At 53.3% G+C, this 22,433-nt stretch overlaps 1 protein-coding gene across 5 annotated transcripts in view; it reads left to right on the top strand.

The window, feature by feature from the left end:
• The first annotated feature begins 15,812 nt into the window (after positions 1 to 15,812).
• SPAG17 (sperm associated antigen 17) overlaps positions 15,813 to 22,433 on the top strand; it is an 80,619-nt gene continuing 73,998 nt past the window's right edge. For 4 of the 5 annotated variants that reach the window (XM_029080227.2, XM_029080231.2, XM_029080226.2 and 1 more), the window contains exon 1: positions 15,813 to 15,942. In XM_029080227.2, coding sequence (XP_028936060.1) covers positions 15,853 to 15,942 — 90 coding nt within the window. In that variant the 5' untranslated portion in view covers positions 15,813 to 15,852. The remainder of the gene's footprint in view (positions 15,943 to 22,433) is intronic. The other variant, XM_029080228.2, reaches the window with a different exon arrangement.

The raw sequence follows: 22,433 nt of genomic DNA, 5'->3' as shown, positions 1-22,433 counted from the left end.
TGTGAATTCTAATCCCGCTCCGCCACCTGTCAGCTGTGTGACTTTGGGCAAGTCACTTCACTTCTCGGTGCCTCAGTTACCTCATCTGTAAAACGGGGATTAAGACTGTGAGCCCCTTGTGGGACAACCTGATTACCTTGTATCTACCCCAGTGCTTAGAACAGTGCTTGGCACATAGTAAGTGTTTTACACAATAGCATCATCAGCCGGAGAGGGAGACTGGTTCTAGCGGGGGAGACGGGTCAGGCTAGAAGCCCCAACCCTCTGTCTGCTTGAGAACGCACTGACACACTGCCTTCCTCCCCCGCCCCGCCCCTCCCAACACACTCATGCATGCACACTGGAGGCAAGGGCCACCCCTCGGACTGGGCAGAGCAGCTTAGCAGAGTGGGAGCTCTGGCACGCTGTGGTGGCCAATTCCCTGGGCATGGTGAGAGGGAGAGTGTCTGTTTCCTCCTCCTCCTCTTCCTCTTCCTCCACCTCCCGCCCCTCCTCACAGGGAATTCTGGTGCCCCAGTAATTCAAAAACCTTCAAGCTCCTGATCTGGTCTCATGTCCACCAGCTCTGGCTCAGTATTGGATGACAGTGACTGTGGCGATTCATGGTGGGGATGGTGACGGTATTGATGGGGATGAAGGCGACAATGATGTCAGTGTGGATGGTGTCAATCGATGAAATTTACTGAGTGCTTACTGCTTACAGAGCACTGTGCGAAGTGATTGGGAGAGTACAATACAATAAAATTAGCAGACACATTCCCAGCCCATGACAAGCCTACAGTCTATGCATCTTTACCCTCCAAATAATGTATTCATTCAAATTGGCACAGCTAATTAAAAATTGGTTTAAACCAGTGATTATTTATTCCACTTCAAACAGTATCAGATATCTTCTGCAGATGTCTCATTTCAGAGGCTTAAGTTTCCAGGCACCTTCACAGATGTGTTCCGGACAACTTCTAATTTTTCTTGATAGTGATGGTGTTCGTGTTGATAAGGATGAAGGCGACGATAGTGCCGGTGTGGATGGTGTAGGTGATGATGGGGATGAAGGTGACCGTAGTGTCAGGGGTGATGATGTTAGTGCTGAGGGGGATGATGGTGACAATAGGGTTGATGAGGTCGATGTCAGTGGTGATGATGTTGATTGGGATGAAGGTGACGATGGATGGTGTCGGTGTGGATGTTGGCGACTGTGCTGATGCTGTTGGTGTGGATGGGGATGATAATAGTGGTGGTGAGGGTGGTGGTGTTGGTTTTGCTGGTGATGTCAATGATGGCACTGAAGTTCCCAGTGAAAGTGCCACTGAGCTACTTTGAATAGGGGTTCAGAGTCTCCCGGATGCCGCTGCCTCAGATTTAGGCTAAGGACCAAGCAGGGTCCCATTGTCCCTCTATTTCCCTTGGAGAAGGATAGGGTAAAGCAACCTCTGAAGGCATCGCCCTTCTGGGATGGCCCTGCGGGAGGGTCACTGTGAGCTTCATGCTGGGGAACCTGGAACCGGGGGAGCGCACACTTCTGCGAGGTACACACAGAAACACGAACTAACCTGGGCTTCACTGACTGCTTTGCTGGCCTCTCCTCGTCTCCCTGAACGCTCCTCCTCCATCCCTTTCAGCAGTTCTTCCTCAGCCTCCCACTTCCTAACTGTGGGGATCTCTCAAGGCTCTGTTTTGGATGTCCCTCTATTTTCCATTTACACTGGGGAGCTCATCTGCCCTACAGCTTCTACGGTTACCCGCTCTCCACAGATGACTTCTAAATCCCTCTCACTAGGCCCAACATCTCTCCTCTGCATTCTCCCGTTTCCTCCTGCCTCCACAACTTCTCTATATGGTTGTCCCAACAACCCCTTCAGCTCAACCTGTCCAAGTCTGAGCCCCTCATCTTCTCTTCCAAATCCTCTCTTCCTCTTAATTTTCTCATCCCTGTCAACACCACCACTATCTTCCCCGTCTCTCCAGGCAGCAATCTTGGAATTTTCCTCAAATCCTCTCTCCTTTTCAATCTCCTTAATCAGCCAGTAACCAAATCCCAGTTATTCCACCTTCAAAAGGTCTCCAGACATATCCCTTCCTCTTGACATATCCCAACTTGGCTACCTCATCAGCCCCCTCAAAAGCCTCCATGCCTCTAATCTCTCTCTACTCCAATTCACACTTCACTCTGCTGCCCAGATCATTTGGCTCAAATGGTGTCTGATGTGCTTCTCCCCACTCCTCAAGATCCTCCCAGTTGTTCGCCCACCCCTTTCTGCATCAGGTGGAAACTCCTGACCCTTGGCTCCCTCGCTTATCCTCGCTTGTACGGGGTGGGATGGGGGGTGCACCACCTCTCCCTGGGCGTAGAAGGGTGACAGTGAGGAGCTGTGAGGGTGGGAAAAGGAGAAATGACCATGGAGGAGCCACAGAGGGCTGGGTGGGGGAGGAGCACGGTGGTGGGCCAGCAGACCCGGGGAGAAGGAAGCCAGAGAAACCCTGCTCCCGAGAACGTGGCCAGCATGCTGACCTCAGATTGAGTTCTCTCTATTTTAGCCCCGGAACATCCTGTATCCAGGAGGAAAGACGGGCTAATCTGCCCAGACGAGAATGACATCCCCCCCCACACCCAACCCCTCCTCGTAAGCCGTTTTTCTCACTACGGACTGGCTCGCAGAGGCCTCACCTGGTCTGGGTGAACTGGGCTCAGCCAGAGAAATGAAGCTGAAGCCTGCCTTCCCCACCCACAGTACCCCCCTGCTCTGGTCCTGCCCTGGTCCAACCAGGTTGAACTGTGTCCAACCTGATTAACTTGTACCTACCCCAGAGCTTAGAACAGTGCTTGACATATAGTAAGTGTTTAACAAGTATTATTATTATTATTATTACTGCTATTATTGGTCTCTGGTTGAATCAGGTCAGAACACGTCCCTTCCCCATTCCCTCACTATCCGATCCCATGGTGGAATTCCTGTTTGGGTAAGGGGCAGGAACCAGTAAACCATCTCTCCTTCCATCTCTCCCTCTGTCTGGTCCCGGCAGTTCTAGGACCTGAGACTCTGGGCCCCGCTGCTCTGGATCTTGGCGATTCTGGGCCCAGAAGCTCTAGGGCCCACTACTCTGGTCCTGTTGGCTGTGGGCCCTACTGCTCTGGTCCTGGCTGCTCTGGGCCCTATTACTCTAGTCATTTCTGTAATTTAGTTATTTACATTTATTTATTTTAACGTCTGTCTCCCCCTCTAGACTGTAGGCTCACTGTGGGCAGGGAATGTGTCTGTTTATTGTTATTGTACTTTCCCAAGGACTTAATATAGTGCTCTGCATACAGTAGACCTCAATAAATACGATTGGATGGATGAATGAATGAATGAATGAATGAATGAATGGTCTCTGAAGGTCTGGGCCCCGTAGCTCTGGGCCTCACCCCTCTGGTGCCCGCTGCTCTGGGCCCTGCGACTCTGGGCAGGGCCAGCGCAGGAAGCCTCTGGCTCTGGGACTGTGGGGAGTAGGGTTCTGCATTATGCTTCTCTGTTGGCACCAGGGTGTGAAAACACTTCCCGTCAACACACATCAATCTTGTCAGCGGTGGGAGCGGTTGGCCCAAATTTACGGCCATGCCCGACCCCGCCTCTGTGTGGCCAGCTGGCACCTTGGCCAGCCTCTCCCAGGCAATCCTGTCCCGGCCCTCTCCCAGCCCTGCGACCTAGGCGGCCCCACCTGCCCCCACCTTCCCCAGATGGGGTGCCAGCACCATGGCCTCATCCTGCAGGGTGCAGTACCTACGATAGAGCGCCCGTATGACAGACAAGTAGACCCCTCCCACGCCAGAGTCCCACCCCTGATCCTTTCAGGTGCAGCCACCATAAAGGACACCCACCGAGGACACCCATTAGGGTGGGGCGGGGGGCAGGAGCCTGCTGCCCTCACCCCTCAGCAACAGACACATCGCAGGGTTCCTCGGGCACGATGGACTGTGGGCAGTGGCCACTTGACTGGGGACAAGAAATCAAGCCTTCTGCCCCCTACTCTGGTTACAAGCCCACGGTGTTTCCGAGGGGAGGTGCCAAGACACCGGTGTCATCTGGGTGGGGCAAACCTTACCCACTGGCACTGCAGATTGCCCCTCCCCAAGTGCAGAAAGGTGAACCAGTTCAGCGCTGACCACACTCAGGTTAGGCCTTGAAGCATTCTGGGTCTAGTAGTATGCTTGTCTGAAAAGGGAGGGGAACTCTCCAGGCCTCACCACCTCGTGCGCCTCCAAACAGCTGGGAAAGGCTCACAGACCAGTGGAAGGGGGTGGTGGAGTGATGTCCTGACACTCTGGTTTTTGATCTGATTTAAGCGTGGGACCCTGGGCTTGTTCCACATGTGAGGGTTTCACTGGCTTGTGGAGACGGGGTGTTTGGTGTGTGCTGTTCAGAGCTGCCTCGGTGGCCTGACCCATTTGTCTGGCTGCCCTGTACCCATTCTCCGCTTGGCAGAGCCCCTGGGGGCCCGGGCCATGTCTGGGTCAGGCTCTCACTGATGCCGTGCCAGAGCTCCACAGCAAGCGGCACTCAAGAGAAGCAGCATGGAAAAAGCACCAGCCTGGGAGTCAGAAGGACCTGGGTTCTAATCCTCACTCCTTCTTTTCTCTGTGCCTCAGTTCCCTCATCTGCAAAATGAGCATTAAATACCCATTTTTCCTCTTATTTAAGCTGTGAGCTCTACTTGGGACCTGATAATCTTGTATCCACACTAGTGTTTAGTACAGTGCTTAGCATCATAGAAAGCGCTTAACAAATACCACAATTCTTATTAATGATTCAAAACCACACATGGAGGTGGCAGTGGTAGGGATGATGATGGAGGTGGGGATGACGATGGGGGAGGCGGTGATGAAGGTGATGGTGGCGGAGGGGAAGGCAGCGGTGATGCAACTCCCTGGCTACTGGGGCAGCTGTCTTGGGTCCTGGTGGGCAACTGAGGCTGTGCGTCTTTCCCGTGCTTCCGGTGGAGACGGAACCAGGCCCCGGAGGGGATGGCTGCCGGGGGGTGAGGGCCTCAGCAGGCCCTGGGCCGGGGTGGTTTCAATTAATTTGTAATTAAATAAGGGAAGCGATTTAGGGCAGCTTGGGGAGATTCTGGAGCAAATCATTGATCTCATCGCCTGGGTCATGCATTCCTTGCCCCGGGATCACTGTTTAGATCTCAAACGTGTCACACGATCCGACCGGGAGGGGTAATTCAATCAAATGTTAATATTTTTCTTCGCGAGCCCAGTGCACAGATGCGGGGTTGGGGGGGGGGGGGTGGAAGTGGCCCCAGCCTCCTCTGTGCCCACTGACAGCTCCCGCGCCTCCCACTGACCGCCCGACAGGTGCCCCTGCCCAGACCTGCCCGGCCTTGGGGGTCTCCAGCATCCAAGGTGATCGAGGGGGATGACAGGTGTTTAAACTTTCCAGATGGAGGGGTCCTGTCCCGGCTGCCCCGGAACGTCTATGGGTGTTCTGCTACCGCACCGGCAGGTGCAACACCCCGGGCCGGGCCGGGCTCTGGGACCCTTCCAGAGGTTGGGAGGTAGCAAGGGTGGCGGAAGTGGGAGGGTAGCAGATGGGTGACAGTGGGCCCTGCCAGGACCAGCGCTCCCTCCTCCCCACTCGAACTCTGGATGACCGTTGTCTCTCCACGGCAACAGCAGGGGCGGGTGCTAGGCGGGACGCCCAAAGGTGCGCTAGCTGTGGTGGTGACTGCTTCGGGGGGGACATTAACAGTGGCTACCTTGAGCAGAGGAAGGCAGTTGAGACCATGGCAAGATATAGACCCCGCTCAAGACTCCCTCCCTGTCTAGGAGGCGGAAGTGAGAGTGCGTCCATGTCCATGTCTGTTTGGTGCCTCTGATGTGGGAGAAGGGATAGTTAGTTGGGTGTTGAGTCCGGTTTGGTTTCCGGCTTGGTTTTGGTCTGGCTAGGCCTGAGTCTCTACAGGCCTGGACCCCCTTACGCCTTTCCCACAGGAGGCTCTTGGCACTATCCCATTGGTCCTGAGCCCTCGGTGATGAGAGAGCAGAGTGATTTATCTGGGAAGGCCCCTTGGGGGAGGTTGCTTTTCAAGAGGCTTTGAAGGTGGGGAGGGTCGAGGTTGGCAGAAGCTGATACGGAGGGAGTTCCAGGCTGGGGTGGAGAGAGGGGACGGAAAGCTCTGAGGTGGGCGAGTCACTGGGGGAGATGTTCATCCAGGAGGGGAACTTGGAAGGAGCAAAGAGCGCAGGCTGGGGCAGGAGGGGTAGGGGAAGAGGAATGATGGGAGGGAGGCAGTCGGTAGAAAACCTGAAAGTCAATGGTTGGGAGTTTCTGTTTCATACAAGTGGGAAGCACGTCCAGCACTGAACTCATCTTCCCTCCCAACCCCTCTCCTCCCGCAGTCACCAAATCCCATTGGTTCTTTCTCTCCAACATCTCCAGAATACTCCTCTCCCTCGCAAGCCAAACTGTCCACACTCTGGTCCAAGGTTTGATCATGTATCCTGACCCAACCAATGCACCAGCCTCCTCGCAGACCTCCCTGCCTCTGGCCTTCGCCCTCTTCAGTCCATACTTCCCGCTGCTTCCTGGCTCAATTTGTAAAACACCATTTTGCGCACTGTTTTGTTTCTGATACTTCTCCACATCAAACAGAAAATTTTGACCACTGGCTTTAAGGCACTCAATCTTCTCTCTCTCCCCCCTACCTATCGTCACTCTTCTCCTACTATACCCCAACTCACACACTCTGCTCTTCTCCATCCAACCTACTCACTTGTCCTCTTTCTCATCTCTCTCACCTCTGACCTCTTGCTCTGGCCCTCCTATATGCCTCGGATTCCTTCCCACTAGACTACTCCTCTCCCCCATCTTTATATCCCTTCTGAAATCCCATCTCCTCCAGCTGACCTTTGTTGTTCCACCTCCTGTTTCCCAACCCTATTTCCCCTCACTGCCCTTTTAGCACTTTTGCATCACCTAAGCGCTCAGATACTAAACGCTGCCTGCTATGTTGCTTCCCCCCTACTTACAATCTGTTTCTGTGTCTGTCTCCCCAACTAGACTGTAAGCTCCTTGAGAGCCGGGGATGTGTTCTAACTCCACTGTGCTCTCTCCAGCACTTAATTCGGTTCTGTGCACAGAGGAAACTCTCAGTCAAAACTATTGGCTGGGTCACCGGCGGTGTTGGAAGAGGAGGAGGAGAGGATGACAGACGGGCTCTGGCCAGAGTTTGGATCAGGTTCCGCTACAGAGCGTGGACCACATGGGATCCAGGCAGGCTGGCCTCTGGGCGAGGAAACCGAGAGAGTTGTGGACCTGGGAAATGTTATAGAGGAGGAGGCAGGGGGTCTCGAGAGCAGAAGGGTTCCCTAAGCCTCAGCAGGTGTGGCCAGTGGGCCCTGGATACCGTGCCTGTCCCAAGCTGGCTGCCTCCGGCTCCCGCTGCTTCTCGTCGCCAGCTGGGGACGGCTGGCCCAGGCCAGGTTACAGGGCACCGGAGCCCAGGCACCCCGATGGAGGCCCCACTCTGCCCCCAGCTGTCCCCGGGGTATAGTCCCGCACTCATCCCACAGCCAGCCCCCAGGGTCTAGTCAGTCCCAGGTCGGCCCCCATGTCCAGCTGCGTGGTCCCCTCACGGCCGGCCCTGGCCACTCCTGAGGCCGAGGCGGGGGAGGTGGGGTCGGTGAAGGCGGGGAGGGAGGCAGAGTCCTGGATTCCAGCAGGAACTGCCCATTCTCCAGTGGTGCAAGACCCCGGAGTTCAGCACTGGTGGGCTGAGCCCATCACCACTCTGGCTTACTATGACTCTCTGGAGGCCCCCCAGGAGCAGGGCTGGGGTGGGACGAAGGGAGCAGAGAAAAACTTGTTCCAAGTGATGAGAACCCAAATCTGGGCTTGGGTAGCCCCCACTGACACTTGTGCTGGAGGAGGATGAGGTGGAGGAGGAGGAGGAAGAGAAGGGCGGCTGCCCTCCGCACCCGGGGCATGACTTGGGGGTGTCGGACGGCGGAGAGAAATCTTCGCCCTGACGTGAACTCCCGCTCACGGCGGCCGGGACGGAGGGTCCGTTTACACCAAGGGGGCCGATGGTATTTTCCGCTAATCACTGGTTACTCCAGGGAGAGGGGCTTTGCAGCCAGAGCGCTGGGCACGTGAAATCCGATCGGCAGAGATTTGCAGCGGAGCGGGGAGATTGGCAGGGGACATCGGACAGCTGACCGGCAGCCAGGCGGCCAACAGCTGCTCCAGACGATCCGGGAGGGCGTGCAGGGGAGCCTTGAACCACTTTCCTTCTCTCTCCTTCGCTCTGTCTCTCTCCCTCTCTCCCACTCACTCTCTCTTCCTTCCTCCCCTTTCCTTCCCCCTTTCCCCTCTCCCTCCCTCCTTCCCACCGCCCTTTCCTCTCTCTCTAGCACCCTTTAGTCATTTCAACCACAAATGTGTCTAATCTCCGGGTTTGAGACCATGGGTGAGAGGGCCTCAGCAAACAGGTGGTTGTCCTGGCCCTAGCCATGACCCCAGCCCCCAACCTAAATCCCAGTCCCAGCCCTGGTCCCAACCTGGCCCAGGCCCCTCACTCAGCCCTGACCCCAGCCTCACGCACTGAGCCACTGCAGAGGGTGTGGAGGATAGGGTGGGGTCTGCCCTCGCTCCACTCCAGATCCCCAGGAGCCACTTCAGAAAACCAATGGCCACCTTTCATCCCCTGGCCTGGGAAGTGACAGTTTAACCCTCGAGGCACCGGGATTTTCTGCTTTCACCCATGGGACTGACTCATGGAGCTGTCCATTTTCCACACACCTCAGTTTCCCCGTGATTGGGAAGTTTGGCATTCGGGGATGACTCAGGGGATCACTTCTCCTCCACCAAGCAGCCACAGCCAGCTGGGTGGGGAAGGGATCTCCCGGCCAACCACCTAGACTGACCACCCACCGTTGTGCTGCCAAGACTCTTGGCTACCCAACCCCTCCTGGGCCCCCTCCAGGGCTCTCTCAGTGAGATGCTGGGGCCTAGGCACTCACTGGGCAGGAGCTGCCTTCCTGGGGGCTTCTGGCTGTGCAAACTATTGCCTCACTGTCCCTACGCCCTGCCCCCTCCCCCAGAAGATCCAGCTCCCAGGCTACTTGAGCCACCCTCAGGGGATGTGGGATGATTTAGTCCATTTGCTGGTTCATTTCCCGGTTCATTGTTCCCACTTATCACTCTGTTTCCCAGCTTATCCCCACCAAAGGCTCACTCTCCCGGCCTGCCAGTCATCTCTTTAGACTAGGAGTTCCTCCAGTTTTTCCATGGGTTCCCAAGTGCCCGATAGGGGCTGGCAGTCACAGTGCCCCTGATCCCGGGGAAGGCCAGAGCTAGGTTGGAGGAGGAGGAGGCCGGGGGACAGGAGGAGGAGGAGGGGGGGACCAGAGGAGGGGACCATATAGCCCCTTTGCACCTTCTCCCCTCCCCTCTATAATCTGGGTCTCACTGGTCCAAGGCCTGGAAGGAGAGCTTGGGGAGCCCTGCTCTGACCCCAGACAGGAGCAGACCCTCCCCTTCCCCCCAGCCCTGGGATGGGCTCTGGATGCTCACCTCGCTTCAGGCCTTCCGGCCTGCAGGTTAGGCAACCCATTGCGCCCCGACTGCTAAAGTGTTCTCCCCATCCCACAGGCTCACCTGCACCCACCCTCCACCCCCGCCTCAGGCTCCCTGTCAGAAGGGTGTCCTCGTCGTTTCGACTGCTTGCTCCCCGGCGCCCGCCGGGCTGGGCCGGAGCGCCAGGACCGCAGGCCGGAGCAGGCCGGGAGAGCTCGGCCCCTTGGACCTCTAGACTGCGTGGTCGCCGGCCAGGAGAAGGCAGAAGTGACGCACGCAGGGTCTCTAGGACTCCTGGGGCTGCGGGACCCCGGTGGGCCTTCGCCGACCCAGGAACTGCAGACTGGGACACCCGTGCGCTGCCCCCATCCCCATCCCACGCCTAGGAGGGCTCATGTGCCCGCCCGGTGTATGAGCACGTGCCAGCCTGCACGTCCCATCAGTGTCAGCCCATAATATTTATAGAGTACCTACTGTGTTCAGGGAATTGTACTGGGGGCTTGGGAAACCTACAGAAGCGTACTCCCTTCCTAAAAGGAGTTTACAATCTAATGGGAAGTCAGCAGACACAAACGATTTGCAGAGAGTGGGAGCAGGAGGCGGCACGGGGATACATCCGGTAGGAGCAGGAATGTGCAAAGGTGAAATAGCTAAATCGATGGGGGAAAGCAAGTAGCGTTGGTAGATCATGCCGACCAATGATCCAGACATACATGCCGAGGAAGGGTGTAAATGCACATGTGTGAGTATGTGCGTGGGCCAGCCTGGCAGCCGCTCTTGAAGTCAAGCAGCGTGGCTCAGTGGAAAGAGCACAGGCTTGGGAGTCAGAAGACGTGGGTTCTAATCCCGGTTCCGCCACTTGTCAGCTGTGTGACTTTGGGCAAGTCACTCCACTTCTCTGTGCTTCAGTTACCTCATCTGTAAAATGGGGATTAAGACTGCGAGCCCCACGTGGGACGACCCGTTTACCCTGTCTACCTCGGCGCTTAGAACCGTGCTCTGCACACAGTAAGAGTTTAACAAATACCAACATTATTATTATCATTATCTCAGGCAGGCACACGTGGTTAGAGGCCCAGGCCGTTTACCACCCTCAGGCTCCGGCAGCAGCCCTGGAGAGGTCGGAGCGTCCTGCGTACCCCTGCCAGGCCGTGCCCTTGGTTGGCGTTGGCCTGCCTGGGGAGCCAAGGAAGGCTGGGAAAGCCGGGGAAGGGCAGGGCCTCGGAACCCAGGGAGGCCTCGGAGACCGGGGGAGAGCGGGGAGGCCTCGGAGACCGGGAGAGGCCGGGGAGCGGATGGGGCCACTTGTTGAGCGGCGGCTGAGCCACGGGCGGCCCGACTCCGGGCGTCCGGGCCGCCAGCCCTGCTTCGGTGTGGGCCCTGCGCCCCCTGGTGGCCGGGGACGGCGCTGAATGGAGGCACGCGGTCTAGCGATCAGCGTGGCTCGGTGGAAAGAGCCCGGGCTTGGGAGTCGGAGGTCATGGGTTCGAATCCCGCCTCGGCCAGTTGTCCGCTGGGTGACTTTGGGCAAGTCACTTCACTTCTCTGGGCCTCAGTTCCCTCATCTGTAAGACTGTGAGCCTCACGTGGGCCGACCTGATTACCCTGTATTTACCCCAGGGCTTAGAACAGTGCTCTGCACATAGTAAGCGCTTAACAGATACCTATGTATATATAAATATATATAAATAAATATATATATTGTATATATTTATATATAGCGATCAATCAGGGCTGCTCACCGAAGTGAGAGTACCCTATTAACTAGTTGGGACAGCACGACCCAACAGAGCCGTCAGGCCCCCTCCCAGCCCACGAGCCCACGGTCTCTCGCTCTCCACGTTCCCCTCGCCCCCCTTCCCCCCGGTGGCCCTCCAGTCCGCAGGCGACTGCCCAGGAACGGAGCATCTAACAGTTAGTTTAGGAGTATTTACTGGGCACTTGCACTGTGCAGAGCGCTGTCCCAGGCTTCTGGGAGAGTACGCTGGAGTCAGGAGACCCTAGCACAGCCCTCAAGGACCTTGCCATCTGGCAGGGGAGATGAACACTCAAATGAAGTACAGGAAGAGGGAAGCAACGGAGTTTATAGATAGGCGCATAAATGCTTGGGGGAGGGGGGTGTTGACAGGCTGGGTGAGTGCTTAGGCTGAGGAAAACTGAAGAGTCAGTGGAGGGAATACAGGGTGGGGAGGTGAAGCGGGAGGAGGTGAGAAATTAATCATGGAAAGCCTCCTGGAGGTGTGATTTCAGAGCTCAGGGAGAGAAAAGAGGGGAGCTAAGTGCACACCTCAACCACCACACCCTCCCTGGGCTCTGGGTGCCTGTTCTCATCCCTCCTCCCAGCCCCACAGTGCTGTAATTTATATTAATGTTTGCCTCCCTTTCTAGACTGTAAACTCGTTGTGGGCAGGGAAGGTGTCTGTTATATTGTTATATTAATTAATTAATTAATGTTGGTATTTGTTAAGCGCTTACTATGTGCAGAGCACTGTTCTAAGCGCTGGGGGAGATACAGGGTAATCAGGTCGTCCCACGTGAGGCTCACAGTTAATCCCCATTTTACACATGAGGTCACTGAGGCACAGAGAAGTTAAGTGACTCGCCCACAGTCACACAGCTGACAAGTGGCAGAGCCGGGAGTCGAACTCATGACCTCTGACTCCGAAGCCCAGGCTCTTGTACTCTCCCAAGCACTTAGTACAGTGCTTTGCACACAATAAGGATTTAGTAAATAAGACTGAGTGACTGACAGTGAGCCGAGATCACTCGGGGCTCCCTGAGGCAGCCCATCATCCCTCTTCCTGCTCCTGAACCTTCAGGATCTCCCTGGTTTACTAACTGGTTCTCATTTATTTATTTAGTCATTCATTCAATCGATCACATTTATTGAACGCTTACTGTGTGCAGAGCACTGTCCTAAGCACTTGAAAAGTACAATTCGGCAACAGAGACAATCCCTATCCAACGGGCTCACAGTCTAGAAGGGGGGGAAAAGACAACAAAACAAAACAATCAAGTGGACAGGCATCAATAGCATCAAGGTAAATAAATAGAATTACAGATGTATACACACCATTAATAAAATAAATAGAGTGATAAATATGTACATATACACACAAGTGCCGTGGGGCGGGGGGGGGCGGGGATAGAGCAGAGGGTGGGAGTAAGGGCGGGGGCAGGGAAGGAAAAGTGGGGCTCAGTCTGGGAAGGCCTCCTGGAGGAGGTGAGCTTTCAGTAGGGCTTCTCCTGACTGTAAACTCATTGTGGGCAGGGAATGTGTCTGTTTATTGTTATAGTGTACTCTCCCAAGCGCTTAGCGCAGTGCTGTGCACACAAGGGCTCAAAAAATACGATTGAATGAATTCCCGGAGGACTCTGGGAAATGGAGTTCCAAGGAAGCAGGTGCTTCAAGCCTAAATTTCCTACTCTTCCTTCAGTCACATCATCTCAGTTCCCCGTGCGATAGAGACCTTGGCAGTCTCACTGCCAGGCTCAGCCAACTCTCCGCTTGTTTATTATTGATTGATTGAAAGAAATTCCTACTTCTGTTTTTATCATTTGTATCTAGGCTCTTATCCTTTGACCTACTCCGCGTTTGTAATTTGAGCCCGGGCAACAGGCGGCGTGCCACAGGAAATTCCAAGGGCAGACAACTTTAAATCATTTCGCTTCCACCAATAAATCTATTACTGTTAATTACATCGGGCTGGCAAATGATCTGCAGACATTATTCTTCCAAGGATTTTCATTCGCAGAGAATCGTTGCTCTGGGTTTAATCTGTTATGGTTCATTTCTTCCTGGATCGGACGCCTACTGAATGCAGAGGGCTGCATTGGGTGTCTCAGTGGGCCAAGCACTTGACTCAGAGAAGCAGCGTGCTCGGGGGGGGGGGGTGTTCGGGCCCAGAGGTCAGAGGTCCTGGGTTCTAATCTGTACTCAGCCATCTGCCAGCTGTATGACCTGGGGAATTTCACTTCTTGGCCTCAGTTTCATCCTCTGTAAAATGGGGATTCGATACCTATTATCCCTCCTCAGACTATGTACCCTATGTGGGACAAGAACTGCGTCTGATTTGCTTACTTTCTTATCCTCCCTAGTGCTCAGTACGGTGTTTGGCACTTTGTAAGCACTTAGCCGTGCTGGGCAGCAGCAGCATGGGAAAGAGTCAAAGGCGAATGATCAAGCGATCGAAATGTTGAGCAAAGACAACGTCAACGACTCAGGTTTTTAAGGGGCGGAAGAAGGCAATGGTAAACCACTTCTGTATCATTACCAAGAGCATTCTGGTATGGTACACATACCAGAACGATTTTATGACAGTAGATGAGATGTCCTGAGGAGGGTGTATCCATGGAGTCACTATATGTTGGAAACAATGCGACAGTGTTTGAAGAAGATTTGGAGAAGCACTTAGCAAACACCACATTTATTATTACTGTCATTGGGTGCCTACTTGGAACACTGTGCTGTACAAGATATCTCCTGTGTACCCTAAGCACTGGGAATATACAGTAGAAGTGAAATACGGGGATCTATTCTCAAGGATCTTACAATCCAATGGAAACTGAATCTACTGGGTAAGTGGACTTTATCTGCCCTAAAATTCCAAATGTTTTTGTTTTTTAATTTTGACTATTCTTGAGCCACAGATTATTTGGATGTATATCACTGGAGACCAGCGGGGCCGATAGTTTACAATGATATTTGAGCCTCGTCAAAGTGTGGCAATGGGGGCAGGGGACGTGCCTATTGACTCTGTTGTATCGTCCTCTCCCAAGCGCTTAATACGTGCTCTGCCCACAGAAAGAGCTCAATAAATAGCGTAGACTATGGCCTAGAGAAAGGGCTGGGTCGGGAGCAGTGACGGGTCGTGGCTGGGGTGGGATGGGGGACCCGGTGGCTCCTGTTCCCGTCGGGATTTTCTGCAGCATGGCTGGGTGGAAAGAGCCCGGGTTTAGGAGTCAGAGGATATGGGTTCTAATCCTGGCTCCACCCCCTGTCAGCTGGGTGACTTTGGGCAAGTCACTTCACTTCAAGAGCCTGGGCATGGGAGTCAGAGGTAATGAATTCTAATCCTGGCTCTGCCACTCGTCAGCTGTGTGATATTGGGCGAGTCACTTCACTTCTCTGTGCTTCAGTTCTCTCATCTGTAAAATGGGAATTAAGACGGTGAGCCCACGTGGGAAAACCTGATCACCATATATCCCCCAGCGCTTAGAACAGTGCTTGGCACATAGTAGGTGCTTAACAAATACCATCATTATTATTCTCAGTGCCTCTGTGACCTCATCTGTCAGATGGGGATGAAGACTGTGAGCCTCACTTGGAACAACCTGATTATCCTTTATCTCCCCCAGCACTTAGAAGAGTGCTCGCACATAGCTGTGTGACTGTGGGCCAGTCACTCAACTTCTCTGTGCCTCAGTGACCTCACCTGTCAAATGGGGATGAAGACTGTGAGCCTCACGTGGGACCACCTGATGACCCTGTATAATAATGTTGGTATTTGTTAAGCGCTTACTATGTGCAGGCCACTGTTCTAAGCACCGGGGTAGAGACAGGGTAATCAGGTGGTCCCACGTGAGGCTCACAGCTAATCCCCATTTTCCAGATGAGGTAACTGAGGCCCAGAGAAGTGAAGTGACTTCCCCACAGTCACCCAGCTGACGAGTGGCAGAGCCGGGATTGGAACCCATGACCTCTGACTCCCAAGCCCAGGCTCTTTCCACTGAGCCACGCTGCTTCTCTATCCCGGCGCTTAGAACAGTGCTCTGCACAGAGTAAGCGCTTAACAAATACCAACATCATTCATTCAATAGTATTTATTGAGCGATTACTCTGTGCAGAGCACTGTACTAAGCGCTTGGAATGTACAAATCGGCAACAGATAGAGACAATCCCTGCCCTCTGACGGGCTTCCAGTCTAATCGGGAGTAATAATGTTGGTATTTGTTAAGCAGAGCCCCGTTCTAAGCGCTGGGGGAGATCCAGGCTCATCAGGTTGTACCACGTGAGGCTCACAGTTAATCCCCATTTTACAGACGAGGGAACTGAGGCACAGAGAAGTAAAGTGACTTGCATTATTGTTGTTAGAGTCAGCGCCGAACAGAGAGCGGCATTATTCTTATTAGTCCTTTCCCCGTTGGGCGGCGGAGGCCGCCCCGCCCATCACGGCCCCGTCGCTATGGAGACGGAGGCGGAGGCTCCGCGGGGAGGGGGAGAGGGGCTGGTAGCCATGGCGACAGAGACGCCGGCCGGGCCCCCGAGCCCCGGTGCTCCGGCTCCCGCCGCATGGCGCCCAGAAAGGACAAGGGGGCGGCTTCTGGCCCTTCCCTCTCCAAGAACTGGGAGCCCGCCCTCGTGGCCGCCCAGCTCAACCAGGTGAGGCCCCCGGACCCGCCGCTCGCCCCCTGCATCCCCTTCATTCTATTTATTCGTGATGAAGTTGTCTCGTTTTTGTCCGTCCGTCTCCCCCGATTAGACTGTGAGCCCGTCGGTGAGCAGGGATGGTCTCTATCCGTGGCCGAATTGTCCATTCCAACCGCTGAGTCCAGTGCTCTGCACCTAGGAAGCGCTCCAGAAATACTATTGCAGCGCGTCTCGGTGGAAGAAGCCCAGGCTTGGGAGTCAGAGGTCATGGGTTCCAATCCCGGCTCTACCACTCGTCAGCTGGGTGACCGTGGGCAAGTCACTTCACTTCTCTGGGCCTCAGTTCCCTCATCTGGAAAATGGGGATTAAGACCGTGAACCTCACGTGGGACCATCTGACGACCCTGTCTCTCCCCAAGCGCTTAGAACAGTGCTCTGCACCTGGTAAGCGCTTAACAAATACCAACATTATTATTATTATTATTAAGAGCACGGTCTTGGGAGCCAGAGGTCATAGGTTCGAATCCCGGCTCTGCCACTCGTCAGCTGGGTGACTGTGGGCAAGTCACTTCACTTCTCTGGGCCTCAGTTCCCTCATCTGTAAAATAGGGATGAACTGTGAGCCTCACGTGGGACAACCTGATGACCCTGTATCTTCCCCAGCGCCTAGAACAGTGCTCGGCACATAGTAAGCGCTTAACAAATACCAACATTATTATTATTCCCTGGGCCTCAGTTCCCTCATCTGGAAAACGGGGATTAAGACTGTGAGCCTCACGTGGGACCATCTGATGACCCTGTCTCTCCCCCAGCGCTTATTTTGTTAATGAAATGTACATCGCCTTGATTCTATTTAGTTGCCATTGTTTTTACGAGATGTTCTTCCCCTCGACTCTATTTATTGCCACTGTTCTTGTCTGTCCGTCTCCCCCGATTAGACTGTAAGCCCGTCAAACGGCAGGGACTGTCTCTATGTGTTGCCGACTTGTTCATTCCAAGCGCTTAGTACAGTGCTCTGCACATAGTAAGCGCTCAATAAATACTATTGAATGAATGAATGAACAGTGCTCCGCACATTGTAAGCGCTTAACAAATACCAACATCATTATTATTATTACTACGGAATGAACGAATGAACAGCTCCCCCTGCAGGCGGCGGCGGCGTCCTGCAGGTGGCCGCCCCCCTTAGACCCCGCCCTTGATGACGTCACTGCCAGATTTTTGGGGGGGCGGGGTCCCGCAGGGGTGTGGGGTCACGCGCTTTCCTCGTGTCTCACTGGTGGGCCCGGGGAGGGCGTCTCCCCCGCTCTCGCCCCGGCCCCTTGGTGACCCAGCACTCCAGGAAGGGGGAGGCCCCCTCCAGGAGGCCTTCCCAGGCTGAGCCCCCCCTTCTCCTCTGCTCCCCCTTCTCCCCATCCTCTGCTCTTCCCTCTTCCCCTCCCCTCGGCGCTGTGCTCCTTTGTATATATTACTTATTACCCTATTTATTTTGTTAATGATAATAATGGTGGTATTTGTTAAACGCTTACTATGTGCAAAGCACTGTTCTAAGCAGCGTGGCTCAGTGGAAAGAGCCCGGGCTTGGGAGTCAGACGTCGTGGGTTCGAATCCCGGCTCTGCCACTCGTCAGCTGGGTGACTGTGGGCAAGTCACTTCACTTCTCTGGGCCTCAGTTCCCTCATCTACAAAATGGGGATTAACTGTGAGTCTCACGTGGGACAACCTGATTACCCTGTATCTCCCCCAGCGCTTAGAACACATAGCGCTTAACGAACACCGACATTATTATTATCAGGTTGTCCCACGTGGGGCTCACAGTCTTCATCCCCATTTTACAGATGAGGGAATTGAGGCACAGAGAAGTGAAGTGACTTGCCCAAAGTCACACAGCTGGCAAGTTAATGAGGTGTCTATCTTCTTGATTCTATTTATGTCGATGATGTGGTCTCATTTTGCTCAGCTGTCCGTTTCCCCCGTTTAGACGTTGAGCCCGTCTTTGGGCAGGGATGGTCCCGATCTGTTGCCCAATTGTCCATTCCAAGCACTCAGTCCAGTGCTCTGCACATAGTAAGTGCTCAATAAATAATAATGCTGGTATTTGTTAAGCGCTTACTATGTGCCGAGCACTGTGCTAAGCGCTGGGGTAGATACAAGGTCATCAGGTTGTCCCACTTAGGGCTCACAGCCTTCATCCCCATTTTACAGATGAGGTAACGGAGGCACGAGAAATTAAGTGACTTACCCAAGGTCACACAGCTGACAAGTGGCGGAGCTGGGATTAGAACCCATGACCTCTGACTCCCAAGCCCATGCTCTTTCCACTAAGCCACGCTACCACTGAATGAATGAATGAGGGGGGTTTGTGTGCATGTTTGTTGGGGGGGGAGGGGTCCGGGTCCCCTGGGGGCGACTGGGCAGCTGCCCCCCGGCATCAGGGGGAGGGGGCCGGGGTCGGCCTGCCTGCTGGGAGGCAGAGGGGCAGGAAGGGGAGAGCCGTGAAAAAGTTGAAAGCGACCATTTTGGGCCCACTCATGATCACGTGGTAGTAATAATCGTTGTGGTCTTTCTCAAGCGCTACTATATGCCAAGCACTGCACTAAGTGCTTGGGGTAATGAAAATAATAATTGTGGTATTTGTTAAGTACTTACTAAGTGCTGGGGGGAGGGACAAGATAATCAGGCAGAGTGAAAAGGTATCGAATCCCCATTTTGCAGATGAGGGAACTGAGGCACAGAAAAGTAATGAGTGACTTGTCCAAGGTCACACAGCGGACAAGTGGTGGAGAGGGAAGGAGAACCCAGATCCTCTGACTCCCAGGCCTGTGTTCGTTCCACTAGGCCACACTGCAAAATAATTAGACTCGACATGGGGCTCCCAGTTCAAATAGGATGGAGAACAGGTAAATACTATCAATCGCTTTTACTGAGGGCCTATTCTGTGCAAAGCGAATGCTCTGCTGAGCCCCTGGGGCAGCACGATTGCTTATCTGGAGGGAGAGACCTACACTAAATGAATAGGTAGAGAAGGAAACAGAGTATAAAGATATGTTCATAATTGCTAGGGTATGTGTCCAAGTGCTTGGAAGACTTCCCCCCCCCCCAGCACTGAGCTCATTTGTATATATTTTTTATTACCTTATTTATTTTGTTAATGAGGTGTACATCCCCATGATTCTATTTATTGTGATAATGTTGTCTTGTTTTTGTTTCATTCTGTTTCACTCTGCCATCTGTCTCTCCCGATTAAACAGTGAGCCCGTCACTGGGCAGCGATTGTCTCTATCTGTTGCCGAATTGTACATTCCAAGCGCTTAGTACAGTGCTCTGCACATAGGAAGCGCTCAGTAAATGCTATTGAATGAATGAACTCGAAAGTGTTGAAGTGGTCAAAGGACGGAGATAGGGCCGGGAGATGAGCAATTAATCAGGGAAGGTTTCCTGGAGGAGATGTGATTTCAAAAAGATTTTGAAGATGGGGGGGTGCCTGATGTGAAGGGGAGAGGGAAGGATGAGGGAGGGGTTAATAGGGGTCAGTGAGTAAATTGGCTTGAGAGGAGCAAAGTGGGTGAACTGGGGTGTGGAGAGAAAGAGAGCAGCCAGGGTAGGTGGGGTGGTCAAGGAGAGAGCTGATTTAGGGCCTTGAAGCTTGAAGTAGCACCAGAGTGAACAGGGACATGGGGGAGGGAGGACACAGTGGCTCTGGTGCAGTGAAGGGAGTGGCCAAGGGTCCTCCTAAGAAATTTTAGGAATTTCAAATTTGCAATTCTATTTAATTTCAAATCAATCAATCAGGGTATTTATTGAGAGCTTATTCTGTGCAGAGCACTGTACCAAGTGCTTGGGAGAGTACAGTAGTCTATAGATAGACACAGTCTAGCCTGTGAGATGGCAGGGAAGTGTCTGAGTATGAGGACTTAGTGGGTACGGTCTTAAGTGCTTAAAGGCGGTGAAGTCCTGGGTGCCCCTGACCCAGAAGCTGCCCAATCACAAACCAAGGCTAGAGGAAGAGAAATGGAAAACCACTTTGGATTTATGTTTTCTGTCTGAGCTGGCTGTTTAAGTCCTGCTTGCTCCATTTGTTTGGGGGTATAAATTAACTGAAGGAAGGGAGATCGTTCACGTCTCGTTCGCCTGTCTTGTCCAATTCCTTTTTCCCAGCTCCCCTGTCGGTGGCTCATGCCACATCCCTCCCTATCTTGTCCTTGGTGTGAGCCAAGGTAAATTAGGCACCTAATGTGTGTGTGAGGCGCCCTGTGGATGGCAGCTGGACTACTGGCTGACTTCAGATGCCTAGGAATGGCCCATCAGAAAACCTCTTCAAAGACACTTCCTCTTGTGTTTAACATGGCTCTGCGTAACTCAGTTTTGAGGACTCACCTCGATTTAACTAAACCTGAGAGAACAAATCAACCTGTAACCTTCCTGAGGCAACAGCAGAAAATTCAGTCCCACATCAGTAGCACTTGTGTTATTTACAGAAGGCTCACTTGGGGCTGTGCACTGTACTAGGAGCTTGGGAAGTACGACATGAAGAAGTGAAATGCTTACATTCTAATAGGGGAGACAAAGGTAAAAATATTTACAGGAGTAGTGGAAAGTAAATAAGTGAATGTACCATTAAACAGACGTATAGAAAAGAGCACTGAGAATGGGTAAAATAGCCTCATAAGTGCTAAGAGTTGGCTGATTTATATGGCACAGGGTGCTATGAAATTGATTGGGGAAGGATATTGGAGGCAGGGGGATTTTAGGAAGGCTTTGAATGTGTGATGGTCTGTTGGATTTGGGAAGGGAGGGAGTTCCAAGGTGGGGGAATAGGGTGCATGAGAGGATGGAGGCAGAAAAGGGGACAGTGAGGAAAACTTGAAGTCCTCTAGGCTGTAAGTAGTTCGTTATGGGCAGGGAATGTGTCTGCTATTCTGTTGTATTGTACTCTCCCAAGCACTTAGTACAGTATTCTGCAGATAGTAAGTGCTCGAAAGATAAGATTGATTGAAGGTTGGTTTGGGGGAAGGGAAGAGAGAGAATTGGGGAACAGGGGGCGAAAAGACTAGATCAGTAAGGTGGAGTCACCTGTCAGAGAACCTTGAGGCCTATTGCAACGAGTTTTTGTTGATGCGGAGACACTGTAGCAGGCAGACCAGCCCATGGCAAGAGTGGCAAGAGATGGAGAGAGAGCCTTGAGGAAAGTGAAAACAGCACCAGACACTGCAAGCAACAACTCCCATGGCACACTCAGAACTGTCCATGGGTGGGGCAAGGCTGCGGATTCCACATTGGCCTTCTCGGCCACAAATGCAACCAGAGACGATCGTCCCCAGAGGCGATACACAAATGCACCCAGAGGCAATCGTCCCCAGAGGTGATAGCCGCTTCTTCCCAGGGAGAAGATGACAGTATACAGTGGGTTCTCATGGTTGTTCTTCCTGGGACGAGGTGATTTGCTGCGTCCTCTGCAGGTGCTCAGAAAATTATTGATTTGTGAGACTTTTCTGGGAGCCAATAGGCTATTCCTCACCAGGTTGCACCATATGTTGACCGTGGTTACTCCTTCACTTCAGATCAGCCTCAAATTTGTTGGCCACAAGTTGCTTACAGACTTGGATGGATTGTGTCGCGGGCTGGAAGTTTGGGATTTCAAGGTTTATGTTGCCTATAGATGCTGGCAAATAATAATAATAGTGTTTGTTAAACACTTACTCTGAGCCAAGCACTGTACTAAGCACTTGGGTAGATCCAAGATAGGTTGGACTCAGTCTTTGTCTCACATGGGACTCACAATCTAAGTAGGAGGGAGAACAGGAATTGAATCCCCATTTTACAGTGGAGGAAACTGAGACAGAGAGAAGTAAAGTAACGAACCCAAGATTACACAGCAGGCAGGTGGCACAGCTGGGATTAGGACCCAGGTCCTCTGGCTCCCAGACCCAAGCTCTTTCCACGAGGCCACCCGGCTTCTCAAAGAGTGAGATGTTGCCCTGGCTGTTTGGTGTTGGGTCCGTGAGGATTGACCCTGGTGGACTCCCTGTAGGAGGAGGGCCGTGACCCCCAGGCAGCCCATCAAGAGCCTGCCGGATTCCTCCGGGCTTTAGATGAGGCTGATTAGAGCCCAAACCCGGATGATCTGGGGTCCTCATTCTGTGAATGGAGAATCGAGCTGCGATGGAGATGTTCAAACTCAGCTCCCTCGGGCTCTTCCTTCCTCCAAGTGATGAGCCCGCGAAGCTGTCGGGCCCATGGAAGCAATTTGGAGCAGATGAAAGCAAATTCAGCATTTGAGTGTAGTTTCCCATGAAGGTTGCAATTACCCACTGGGTGGATCAAACTCTATGTCCATATGCCTCCCCTCGCCTCTCTAAGAGTCCCAGAACACTTATATCATCATTTCCTTACTGTTTCCAGGCACCGTCTGATTTTAGGCTGTGTCAGGTTCAATGACAGAGTTTTCCATCATGGGCCAATCCCTGGGGATGGCATCCAGCTTGGGCTAACAATACCTCTTG

Source organism: Ornithorhynchus anatinus, chromosome 16 (genome assembly GCF_004115215.2).
Source record: "Ornithorhynchus anatinus isolate Pmale09 chromosome 16, mOrnAna1.pri.v4, whole genome shotgun sequence".
Taxonomy (NCBI): domain Eukaryota; kingdom Metazoa; phylum Chordata; class Mammalia; order Monotremata; family Ornithorhynchidae; genus Ornithorhynchus; species Ornithorhynchus anatinus.
The sequence above is the reverse complement of the archived record's forward strand: the minus strand, read 5'-3'. Positions and strand labels throughout refer to the sequence as shown.